The 13,157-nt window shown below is 45.8% G+C and overlaps 1 protein-coding gene across 1 annotated transcript in view; it reads right to left on the bottom strand.

Moving 5' to 3' along the window:
* The window catches only part of TMEM184C (transmembrane protein 184C), a 32,018-nt gene extending 19,843 nt beyond the window's left edge, over nt 1-12,175 (bottom strand). Inside the window, exons 1-3 of the mRNA XM_063458485.1 lie at nt 11,859-12,175; nt 905-1,035; nt 648-684 (exon numbers count right to left, since the gene is read on the bottom strand). Of these exons, the coding sequence (XP_063314555.1) occupies nt 648-684; nt 905-1,035; nt 11,859-11,975 (285 nt within the window). The 5' untranslated portion in view covers nt 11,976-12,175. The remainder of the gene's footprint in view (nt 1-647; nt 685-904; nt 1,036-11,858) is intronic.
* Nucleotides 12,176-13,157: the final 982 nt, after the last annotated feature.

The raw sequence follows: 13,157 nt of genomic DNA, 5'->3' as shown, positions 1-13,157 counted from the left end.
GCTTCAGAGAAACTGCTATGTTTACAAATGGGTTAATCCAGCCTCTAGTGGCTGTCTCATTGACAGCCGCTAGAGGAGCTTCCGCGCTTCTCGCTGTGATTTTCACAGTGAGAAGACGCCAGCGTCCATAGGAAAGCATTGAGAATGCTTTCCTATGAGACTGGCTGAATGCGCGCGCGGTTCGTGCTGCGCATGCGCATTCAGCCGATGACGGGGAAAGGAGGAGGAGAGCCCCCAGCGCAGAGGGAGCCCGGCGCTGGAAAAAAGGTAAGGGATTAACCCCTTCCTCACCCTAGAGCCCGGCGGGAGGGGGGCCCAAAGGATGAGGGGGACCCAAGGACCCTATAGAGCCAGGAAAACGAGTATGTTTTCCTGGCACTATAGTGGTCCTTTAAGGATTTAAAACAGTCCAAACTTAGCTACTTCACTACTAACAGATTTACAAATAACTATATTTCCTGCTTGTGCACTCAGCCTAAAATTAGTAATGGTTTTCAATCTGCAATTACTACTTACTTTCTATTAGTACAACAACCAGGAACAAGTGTTTTAATGATAACAATAAGTACAATAAAAAATAAAAGCAAACAAGCGATAAGTGCCAGGAACGTGTTATGCGGTATCATTAATAAAGATAAAATACTTACACTATCTAAGCTGTAAATTGGCACCATCCACAATATCCTAGGAAAAGAAAAGCATATATTAAGGAATGTTTAGCTATCATTAGGGCAAAAGCAGGCAACAACTGTCATTCCATGTTGTAGATGACATATTCCATAATGTTCTGCCAGTCACCTGACTTGCAGAACATCACAAGAGAACCTGTCAACTGTAGAGAACAGCACACATTGCCTGCTCCCATATCAACCTTTTACCAGAACATATTTGTAATATGAATCACCTTATTATTGGTTTCTGCAATTCAGGCTGTGTATAATGAACCAGATGTTGCAATATTCCCCAGAGAGAAATTGGTATGGTCATTAGTACAAAAATCCCAGCAATAAACCATGCCTTGGTATGTACTCCAACCTGTATTAGAGAAATAAAACAGGTAACGTCATTTTTTTGCTGTTGTAATATAGACCATACAAATGTACACACACACACACACACACACAAACAAATAACAAGAAGAAATTGGTATTTTAAACATGAAAATCATTATCTGCAAGCTAGCAACATATAAAAAGTTACTGGTGTATTTTAGTACAGAAAACACATTTATATCTTAGTATATTATATTATTGTTACCTGTCATAACATTTTGTAACTTTGCTCAAATAAGGTAGGAACAGATGTGTTTTTTTTTCATTTTAATTGTTTATTATTAATTTTAATATTATCTGTATTTAAACGGTACCATAACAATATGAATTTAAACATAAAACTTTTAATAAATTATTATACAGACACCATTGTCTCCAAGCATAACAGCTAAAATGAGCATATATCCCAAAAAAACATTTGTAAGTGCTACATGCACATGCATATTGTTATAATAATGATACAAGCAAATATATAAATACAAGAAAATAAAATATTTCAATCCATTGTCTGTGCATCCCTTTGGTAGCCACAGTACTGCGGTCTCTAAGTAACAGAGCTTTGACTATGCATATGTTAAAGGACAAACGTAATCACATTTTCACTTTCTGCTTTTTTCTGTTTTTTTTTTTTTTTAATTCTTTATTTTTGTAGTGCTTTGCAAATTTTACAATCTAACAGAGACATTGCAATTGGTATCAGAAAATATTAACTGGTAGAGTACATTACATGTCTGATTAACTGCACTTTTTCTGAAATTAAGTTATAACATCAAGATATTCATGCTTGTGAAACGTATGGTAGGTGATGGTAGGTTGCTAAACACAGGATAAGCATGCTAAGAGAGGTTAGAAAGGCACTTCAGAACTTTTACACATTTTGTTCCTGAATTCAAGCCTATCCTTCCTATCTAACCAAGGAGATGGGATGTCGATTCAAACCTCTCGGGTGCAAGAGGGTACCCTTAAACTTATATACATGAGACATAATGAGGAATAATGAGGCATTGTCTGCTGAGTTGACTTGAAAAAGAGGTAGTCTAGGCTGCTAATACACACCACAGTTTAAGTATGGGTATTCTGCCCAAATATTATATAACGTGTATTAATTAGCATGTGGTACCCTGAAAATTGTAAACATGAGGCCCAATGAGGAGTTGTCTGCTTAATCAACTTATATCACCATGGCATTTAATGTACTTGCATTTTTTTAAGGTTTAACAGACAGACAAAAGTATGAGGCTGGTCAAACATGACTAACTGTTTAGGCAGAAAACAAGGCTAAAAAGGGCCAGCTTGACTTGTAAAGTATGGGTATACATGAGACTTCAAAATGCAAGTTACAGGCCAATTAAAGGGTGAGACATCATCTGTAATATTACTATAGAGCTTGCTGGGAAATTACTGAAGAGAGGAGACCACTGGTAATGAGTCTGGACAGTATGGTCTTGCATCTCAGTGTGTGAGTGAAATATGAGGAACCAAAATAATATTAATAAAAATAAAAATAATGGTTTGCAAAAACACAAGAGAAGGAAGTAATGCGGCTTCTGCCTGTGCAGGTGACTACGTTGTGCAAGCGATAGGCCCAATGCCAGGCTCAACCTATTCCAGTGGATGTCTGGAGCAGAGTGTCGCTAAGTAAACAGGCAGAGCTGACATATAGCTAAACTAAACGTGCAGGTCTAGGCTACTATTTGAATGGCATGTAAGGGTATTGGCCTGGTAATAATGATAAAGCAATAGTGGTAAACATAGCCAATAACAGTTGGTATAATGCTATTCATAGGTAGAGGTACAGGAAACTATGCATTAAACACATGCTAGGGGTATCGGCATGCTAGGGGTATCGGCAACATACATTAACAACTGCGCTCTCGTTTAGGGTAGCAGAGCTGGAAAACCCAAATCAAAATTAAGATTAAACGTGGTGGGCGGCAGATCAAGAGCCTTGTGTCCCAGAGTGTCTCTCAATGTCCCCCATGTCAGCCTATGCCTTCTGGGGTTTCTGTCCAGACCTGTAAGCCGCACGGGAACTCAGCCGTTGTTGGTCCCGGTCCTGAGAGTCCTAATGCTAGGCTTCCCGCTTTGTGTCCACGGAGACCTGCTGTATAGCAACTGGATCTGTTCGTGTGCATCGGTCTGGTCCTGCGCGGGTATGGATGTGTGCTCTTCCTGGCAGTGGTGCCTGGCTTTGGTTTGGGCTTAGGTGAAGGGGGCTTCAACTTGCTTGGGGCCGTTTTCAGTCGTGGGCTCCTTGCGGGTTTTTGCGTCGCGCTGTCTCTGGCGCCATTTTCCAGCTTGCCTTGCCACTGGGCTGAGTGCGAGCAGGCTGCACCTTCCATAAGTGTTCGATCGGGGTTTGGGCTGCGGCCTGTTGTTCTTCTAACTTGTGCCAGAAGGCCTCAAATAGGGCATCTATTCTCTTCAGGCAGTCTGCCTCTCGCGTCGCGGTGATTGTCCCCTTGCCAGTTGCCGCCATTTTGTGGTTGGTTCGACTCGGCTAGGAGTGCTTTCACCACACCCGCGGGTACCCTCCTGGGACCGGGATGACCCCCACCGGTCCATGGGGGGGGGGGGGGAACGAGGGCCCTTGTTCGAGCTGTTTGCCATCAGGGACAACGGGGGAGCGGCCGCCTTGCTGATGGGCCTTGGTCCACATTGCCGGGTTTTGTGCATTTTGTGCCACATGTTTGGTGCCGGCGTGTAGCCCCGGTCCTCAGTTCCTCGTTGGTGGCCCATTTTGTGGGTTTGTGGTCTGTTTCAGGCTTTTAATCAGGGATATTTGCCACCAGGAGCCAGAGCAGCTCTATCCTGCGTCCGCTCAGCTCTGCGGTTAGGCCCCGGCCCCGTGTTTTTTTTTTTTCAGTTTGTGAACATGTAGTATTATAGGTGAGTGTTCAGTGACTCACTGGTCATGCTCAAAATCAGGTGAGGTTCACAAGAAACACACAAACAATGCAGATACTAAAATAGATTTTCCATGAAGGGGAATATGTTATGCATAATTACCAGATTTTACTAATTACATGACGTAAAGTCATGATTTTATAAAGGACACGGAGGCGAATATTATGCTTATCTCTTTCTTTATTATACCTCAGCAGCAAAGAGAAGGTATAATATTCATAGAAAAAAACTTCAATAAGAACAGGATCTCAAAGGGTTAACATAACATTCCACCCTTAACCAATAGGAACAGTCCTCTTGTCCATAACCACCCATGTGACCTTTCCTCTCCCTCTTTCTTTGGTCATGCCGAAGCTGGATCATCATAACTTGAGAAGAACAATTTGGAAACTTTATCCCTTGTAACGAACACTTCTATGCAACTGGACTGTAGAAGTTATCCGTTTGAACTGTGCTGACAACTGGTCATCTGAAGGTTTCGATATTAGATCTTCAAGCTGAAATGGGATAGAGAAAAGAGGTGGTAAAATATGGTCTCGCAACTGTTTGCCACATTGGTATTGTTTAACTCTATGTATTCGTTATCTGTACAGATTAACTTGCCCGTAGTATGTGCTATGGTATGTAATAAACTTATGGTACATAATCGACTCGTATTTAGACAAACTCAACCTTACCTGCAATGTCAGGATATATCGGGTGGGCATACAATTCTGTCTTACAATTGTTGAAATGACATACTTACCGGGTGGGCGAATATTCGCCTCCGTGTCCTTTATAAAATCATGACTTTACGTCATGTAATTAGTAAAATCTGGTAATTTTATTAAAGGACACGGAGGCTCATATTATGCTAGTTCAAAGCTGTGCAATGACTGTCGATGATATGTGGTCTGTAAGGTGAAAATAGTAATCCTTAAAGGTGGACTCACGGGACCAATCCGCTGTCCGCAATAGGTCTTCCAACCTGCATCCCAAAGTGAACGCTTTGGACGCCATAGCTCCCCTGGTGGAGTGTGCGCCATATATGGACGTGTCTATATTAGCGGTGGTCATTATCCACTTCACCCATCGGGCTATTGTTACTGAGGATACTGGTTGGTGTGGCGTGTTGATGGCCAAAAACAGTTCGTGGTGTCTCGGATTTCTAAATGCCTGTGTCCGTTTTTCGTATTCCTTCAGGCAGGCTATTGGACATAGGTTTACGTTATGAGGGAATGCAGGGTATGATATTGATGAAATCGTTGTTTTGGTACGTCTGGATATGTTGAATGTTACTCCCGTTGGGGTGAACGAGCGTGCATCAACGTCTAGTGCCCGAACATCCGAAACTCGTTTGCATGAGATCAGGCAGAAGAGCATGGCCAGTTTTGCTGATAGTTGTTTCAGTGTGAGAGAAGAGTTCTGTGGCCATCTTTCTAATAAGTTTAAGACTAGGTTCACGTCCCACACTGATGTGTATCGGGGTTGTGGGGGTCTGGAAAATCGAACCCCACGTAGGAGTCTGCACACCAGTAGGTGTTTGCCCGCTGGGGATCCTTCCCAGCCTTTGTGTCCAGCGGAGATCGCTGATCTGTAAACGTTGATCGTCCGATACGCCAGGCCTTGGTCGTATAGGAGTGTGAGGAAACGTAACATATAATTCACAGAGGCACATACGGGATCCACTTGTTGTTCCATGCACCAACCACTCCAGGCTTTCCAGGCCGTACTGTAGGATCTCCGTGTTCCTGGAGCCCAGGCTCCCGCCAGTAGTTCGAGAGTCGTCTGTGGAACATCTGGTATGACCCAGGGTCCCCTGAGAGGAGCCACGCTAGCAATTTGAGTTGACCCTGCATCACCAGTGGATGTGGATTCCCTTCGGGATCTGAAAGGAGGTGTAGATGGTCTGGTAGCAATCTGGGAACATCTATGGACATCTCCATGAGTGAAGGGAACCAAGGCTGTGTTGTCCAGAATGGTGTTATGAGGACCATGGACGACCGCGAGCGGTCGAGGTGTACCAATGTTCGTGCCAGTAGAGCGAATGGGGGGAAAGCGTATAGTCTTCTGACCGGCCATGGATGTAGGAATGCATCCGTAGCTACTGCTTCTGGGTCCGGTCTCCAACTGAAGAATTTCGGAAGTTGAGTATTCAATCTCGACGCGAACAGGTCCATGTACATCGGGCCCCATAATGTCTGAAGTTTTAAGAACGTTGCGCGGTTCAGGTGCCAATCGCTGGCATCCCGTAGGTATCTGGAGTTCCAGTCTGCTACGGTGTTCGAAAGTCCCGGAATGTATTCGGCTTGAACCGATATGTTGCGTTCCAAGCAAAATTGCCAGAAGTCTGTGGCTAAGTCTGCCAGGATTTTGGATCTGGTGCCGCCGAGGCGGTTGATGTATTGGACTGCTGATATGTTGTCCATCCGCAGAATGATGGAGCAGTGCGTTTTGGGGCCCAGGAGGCTCTTCAGCGCGAAAGAGCCTGCCATAAGTTCCAGGCTGTTGATGTGTAGTGCCTTTTCCGTTTGGGACCATCTTCCTCCTGTGGAGATAGGACCACAACGCGCTCCCCAGCCCCGCGTGCTGGCATCGGATTCTATTATGCAATCTGGGGTGGTGCCGAAGATTGCTCTGCCATTCCATGCTTCCATGTGCTGGAGCAACCACCTGAGCTCCTCTTTGGCTGTGCGATCGAGTGGCACGGAGTCTGAATAGGAGTGACCCGATTGTAGTTGTGCTGTTTTCAGTCTCTGCAGGGCTCTGTAATGTAGGGGGCCCGGGAAGATTGCCTGTATGGAGGCTGAAAGGAGTCCGATTATTCTGGCTAGTTGTCTCACGGTGAGCGTTGGACGAGCCAGTGTTCTGCGAATCTCCTTCTTGATAGTCTTGATCTTTGAAGGCGGTAGGCTTAGGGTCCCTTGGACTGCCTCTATAGTGAATCCTAGGAATTCCATGGACTGGGAGGGGATTAAAACTGATTTCTCCCAGTTGATTAGGAATCCCAGGTTGTGAAGGAGGGATAGTGCCCAGGATAGATGTTGTTGAAGTATAAGGGCATCCTGCGCCATGATCAGCATATCGTCCAGATATATGATCATGCGCACCCCTCTGCTGCGCAGCAGTGCCACTACCGGTTTTAGCAGTTTTGTAAAGCACCATGGTGCTGACGAGAGGCCAAATGGTAGGCAGCGGAACCTCCATGTCTGGTGGTTCCATATAAACTGGAGGAGGTGGTGACACTCCTCTGCGATGGGGATGGTGAGGTAGGCATCTTGGAGGTCCAGTTTGACCATCCAATCCCCCAGCCGGAGAAGGTCTCGTAGGCAATGGATCCCTTCCATTTTGAAGTGGTGGTATCGTACGAATGTATTGAGAGGGCGTAGGTTGATCACCGGCCTCACGCCGCCGCCCTTTTTGGGAACCAAGAACAGGTTGCTCAGGAAGCCTGGGGAGTGAGGCGCGACCTGGTAGATCGCGCCCTTCTCCGTCAGTGTTTCGATTTCCTTCGACACTAGTTCCCTGTCTTGGGGGGCAAACACCATCCGCCTTGGTATAGTGTATTGTATCGGGTTTTGCACAAACTCTATGTGGTACCCTAGCACTGTGTTGAGGATCCAGGCATCGGACGTGAGTCTTTGCCATGCCCCGAAAAATTGGGATAATCTGCCTCCCACATGTGTTATATCAGAATAAGGTAGGGGAAGGGTACTTACCATAAGGCCGTCGGCCGTATGTGGCACCTCGGTGTCCTCTGGACTGCCATGATCTGCCCCTGACAGGAAAGAAGGGTGTAGGATTCCTGACTTCTGTCTGTGGGAACCTGGATGTAGTGGAGCCTCGGTAGCCCCGGTAGGAGCCCCGTGAAGAGCGGCTGGACAGACAGCCCCGATGTCTGCCAGCCCCCCCAAAAACCTTTGGGGAGAACACTCGTTTGAGATTTGTTTGCGCCTTGTCCAGGGCTGTAAATGTGCTCACGTAGGTACCCAACTCTTTCACAAAATTGTCTCCAAAAAGGAGGCCTTTTGCCTGCGTGCCAGGCTCAGTTATGGCCATGTTGACCAGTTTCGGGTCGATCTTCATGAGGATCGCCTTTCGTCTCTCTGTGCTTAGTGCAGCGTTGGAATTGCCGATGAGGCAAATAGAGCGCTGTGCCCATTCTCGAATAGCCAGGAGGTCTACAGGTGTGTCACCTGAAAGTGCCGCTTCGACCATGTCGAAGATTTTTGCGCTGGGGCCCAAGGAGTCAAGCACCTTGTCCTGGCAGTGGCGCAGCGAATAATCCAAACCCTTTTTGGCCTTCCAGCCAGTTTTGCCCAGGAATTGGGCGATTTTTGGGTCCACTTCTGGTGTGGCACAGGCCATATCAGGGACCGTCGGGCGTGGGCATTCTGCCCTTAGTTTGTTCCTGGTATGTTTATCCAGGGGTTTCCTAATCCTGGCCGCAATATACTGGGCCACATGGTCTATTTCTTCAGACTCGTTCAGTACCTCCTCCAGTTCCGAATCAGAGTCGGATGTCTCAGTTTGGGCCTTAGCCCGTTTCCATTTCCTCACCGTTTTTGCCCGGTGGGAGGCTCGTTTACGTGGGGGCCCCACGTCCTCATTAGTGACAGGGCGCAACCTGTCCGTCATATGTGTTTTGGAGGTTTGTCTGCCCACGTGGTGGGTCTTTTCAGTGGCCTTGCGACCGGTGAGGGAAGCAGGCTTGTCATCTTGGGCCTTGGGGTGGAGGCCGCTAGGGTTGGTATTAGACGCCATGATGGCGTTACTAATGGATTGTGTCAGGTTGTCTGACATTGCCCCTATAGCCGTGTATATGGCCTGTGTGACCGACTTGGTCATGGTCGCGTCCAGGAGCGTATGGAACTCCTCCGAGTTCAGCTGCTCCATGGAGGCCGCGTCCTCTCTCTGTGGAGAGAGTGGGCGCGTGGCAGGGGACACCTGGAGCTTGGTGTTCTTGCTAGCAGTAGTAGGAGTGCCAGTCTCCTGGACTCTGGGGTTCAGCATGCTAGATAAATAGGCTGAAGGGAGTGAGAGAAAATTGTGTAATATTCAGTTTGCACAAGCAACTGAATAACTACAGAGTGTATGTGTAACTATTGTGAATGTACACTGATAAAGTGGTTGGCTGGGAGTGATAGGACAAGGCACAAGCAAAAGACTGTTAGCTTACCGAGTGTTCCCTCCGGAATGGCCGCAAGGGAGCACTGGTAAGCTGCAAGTCCCAGCCAGCAGCCAATCCGCGTATTCCCGCCCGCTTCTAGGTCACAGGGGGGTGTCGGGAAAAAAGGCGGGAAAATCCTGTCAGCCGTTAGTGGAAATGGCTGTCACTCTGTGCGGCTGCCAGTGCGCGTGCGCAAGCGTTTACCGGCCGCGAAACGCTCGCGCCGGAGAAAACGGTCGCGGGGAGCGCTCAGGGGGGAAGGATGGGATATGGAACGGGTAATAAACTACCCGGAGCAGGGAGGGAGGGGGTGGGTTTACCGCCGGAGGCGGTAAACCGCTGAGTGAAGGAAAAACCCCAAAGCGTGTGGACACGCTGGTTTAAAGGGGGTATACCTAATGAGGGAAACTGTGGAAAAAATACATAGACAGTACATAAATTCAAGCAAATAATCAATAAAATTCCTCTGACTAGAGAGAAGAAAATTAGGTGTTACTTAGCTGAGGCAGCAGCAAAGAAAGAGGGAGAGGAAAGGTCACATGGGTGGTTATGGACAAGAGGACTGTTCCTATTGGTTAAGGGTGGAATGTTATGTTAACCCTTTGAGATCCTGTTCTTATTGAAGTTTTTTTCTATGAATATCTTATACCTTCTCTTTGCTGCTGAGGTATAATAAAGAAAGAGATAAGCATAATATGAGCCTCCGTGTCCTTTAATAAAATTAACATTATAAAGTCCGATTTTATAAGATGTAAGCGATGCCTTTTTGTTTTCAAGCATTTAATTTATTGATCTGGGATTTTTTAAGTGTCAGGCGGATATATGAGTCATCCTAAACAAAGTTATGATATAGTAAGGGTTAACCAAAGCACTGTATTTGTTTACCCTTAGATCTTTTCAGCCCTTGAAAAGTATCACCAAACAGTATGCCAGCCAAAAGGACATTAGAACGCAGCAGGTTCATATTTATTACGTTGTTTCGGGTTGGCATAAAACATTTGTTATGCACATGCCTCCCGTGTCACATCTTAACTGACAGGAGGAACTCATATCTATGAGAGAAGCTTGTCTTGACCACCTCACAAAAACAATAATGTATATAAAAAAATATGGATAGAATACTTTTTGATAGTACTTGTCAGAGGTTCTAAAGTGCAAAGACCAGCTTAGTCACATACACTATGGACAAAAGTATCGGGACACCTGACCTTATCCACAACTCCTCTCTGTTGGTGTCCCCCAAGGTTCAGTCCTTGGTCCCCTACTGTTCTCCATCTATACTGCCTCCCTTGGTAAACTCATTAGCTCCTTTGGCTTCCAATATCATTTCTATGCAGAAGACACGCAAATCTACCTGTCCTCTCCTGATCTCTCCCCGTCCCTCTTGACTAGTGTCTCTGACTGCCTCTCTGCTGTTTCTAACTGGATGGCTGCCCACTTCCATAACCCCTTAAGGACCAAACTTCTGGAATAAAAGGGAATTATGACATGTCACACATGTCATGTGTCCTTAAGGGGTTAAACTAAACTTGACCAAAACTGAAATTCTGGTCTTTCCTCCCTTAAGTGTTGTTCCTCCTGTGTCTGTCTCCCTCCAAGTCAACGGTGCTACCATCAGCTCCAAATCACGCAGGCCCGCTGCCTAGGTGTTTTCTTTGACTCCGACCTCTCCTTCAAGCCTCATGTTCAATCTATCGCCAAATCCTGTCAATTCCATCTCAAAAACATTGCGCGCATCCGCCCCTTCTTAACGCCAGATGCGACTAAGGTGTTGGTCCATTCCACTGTCCTTTCTCGCCTTGACTACTGTAATCCGCTTCTCAGTGGTCTTACATGCTCCCAACTTGCGCCATTACAGTCCATAATGAATGCGGCGGCGAGGCTCATCTTCCTGTCCGTCCGCACCTCCCATGCCTCACCCTTCTGTCAGTCCCTACATTGGCTTCCTATAAAATATAGAGCTCAATTTTAAATTCTGGTTCCCGTCTAGGCCCTTACGATCTGCTGAAGACTTACGTCTATCTTCTGCCCGTACTCCCACCTCTGATGCTCGCCTTCAAGATTTCTCAAGGGCTGCACCATTCCTGTGGAACTCGCTTCCCTCCTCCGTTAGATGCTCACCCAGTCTCCACTCCTTCAAAAAATCGTTAAAAACCCACTTTCTTCATAAAAGCAAATCAATTAAACTGTTAATAGCTCCCGACTGATTCCTCTTCTGCAACTGTCACTAGTCTAATACTATCCTTACCTTTTGTGTCATTTTACCCCACTCCCTCTAGCATGTAAGCTCATTGAGCAGGGCCCTCAACCCCTCTGTTCCTGTATGTCCAACTTGTCTGGTTACAACTACATGTCTGTTCGTCCACCCATTGTAAAGCGCTGCGGAATTTGACGGCGCTCTAGAAATATCATAATAATAATGTTCTGCACAATTAACAACATAACGTCTGATTTTATAAGATGTAAGCAATGCCTATTTGTTTTCAAGCATTTATTGGTCTGAAATGTTATAAGAAATAATGTTTGAGAAATAATTTTATTAATAATGCCTTAAACAACACGTATTGCCCATAACAAGGCTAGTACAAATAGATAAACTATAGAGGATGCATACTAGTTAATAACAAAAATAAAAATTACAGTATATGTAATTCCCTACATGTAATACCCCAAACACCATGGATATGTAGGTGAAATTTTATTTTTAATGGAGCTATTAAGTAACATCTTGGAATAAAAGGAAAACTTACCTCCATTTTCTGAAGTTGCCAAATACATACTGGAATTCCTACTATGAGCCCAATGACATACAGCAACACAACAAGTGGCCGAATCCATCTTCTCCAGTTACCACAGGTACATGGCATTTTGGGGATACTGAATGGCAACCTTTCCTTTTTCTCTTAATTTAAACAAGTCTATGAAAGCTAGATGGCTCCTTCACAGGATTAATAGGACAATAGCATAAACACCAACCCTATGCTACACAGAGGCAGACATGCTCAGAGCAGGCCATTAAAATTCTGATAAATACACAATTCACTAATTATCACTGCAACAGACAACTATCACTGTCACTCTATAAGAGTTCTATACCATCCTTGGACATAAACCAAAATACAATCACACAGCATACAATATCCAACATTAAATATCAATCCCCAGCAAACCTGACAGATATTAATAATAATAATGTGATTATTCTACTTTATATATTACTGAATACAGAGAGAGGGCTGAGGATAACTGCGATCACCCACTCTCTGAGACCCTGGGAAGCCCTGTCTGTGCTGCCTTCAGCCCCCCTGGCAGACAGCCATGTGTCACTCAGTCATGGCTGGACATCACACACCATGGACATCACCAGGCATGTAAGAGGACATGTGTGAGCAGAATGCCCCCTGCTCTATGACTGCACATTAATAAACACTAATACCCCTAAACGGTATTATTATTAATAAAGGCAGAGCCGGTGCCTCCTACGGACCTGCCTTGCACACAACAAACCTGAACAGGCAACAAAACAATTCTCTCACACACACACACAGCTTCCGGTTTCTCCAACCCCAGTGACGTCACCAGCCATAAGGTTTGCAGTTGGAGAGTCTCCGTCTAACAAGCTACACCCTGCTTCGCGCTCATTGGGCAGATGGACGGGTGGGCGTGGCTTTGCATTGGTTTTGGCTTGTTATCTTCCAGCTGAAGGAGCTGTGAGCTCCCAGGATCCTCGAGTCTACCGAGATCACATGACACAATGTTAGTCACACACTGCCTCTATCAAACACACTCACACACAATGTCAGTCACGCACTGTCTCTCGCAAACAGGCTCACACACATTGGCAGTCACACACTGTCTCTCTCAAACACACACACAGTCTCTGACTCTCAAACACACACACAGTCTCTGACTCTCAAACACACACACACACACAGTCTCTGACTCTCAAACACACACATACACACACTGTCTCTGACTCTCAAACACACACACACACTGCCTCTCAAACACACACTGTCTCTCTCAAACACTGTCAGTCACACACTGTC

The sequence above is a fragment of the Pelobates fuscus genome, chromosome 6 (assembly GCF_036172605.1).
Source record: "Pelobates fuscus isolate aPelFus1 chromosome 6, aPelFus1.pri, whole genome shotgun sequence".
Lineage (NCBI taxonomy): Eukaryota > Metazoa > Chordata > Amphibia > Anura > Pelobatidae > Pelobates > Pelobates fuscus.
The sequence above is the reverse complement of the archived record's forward strand: the minus strand, read 5'-3'. Positions and strand labels throughout refer to the sequence as shown.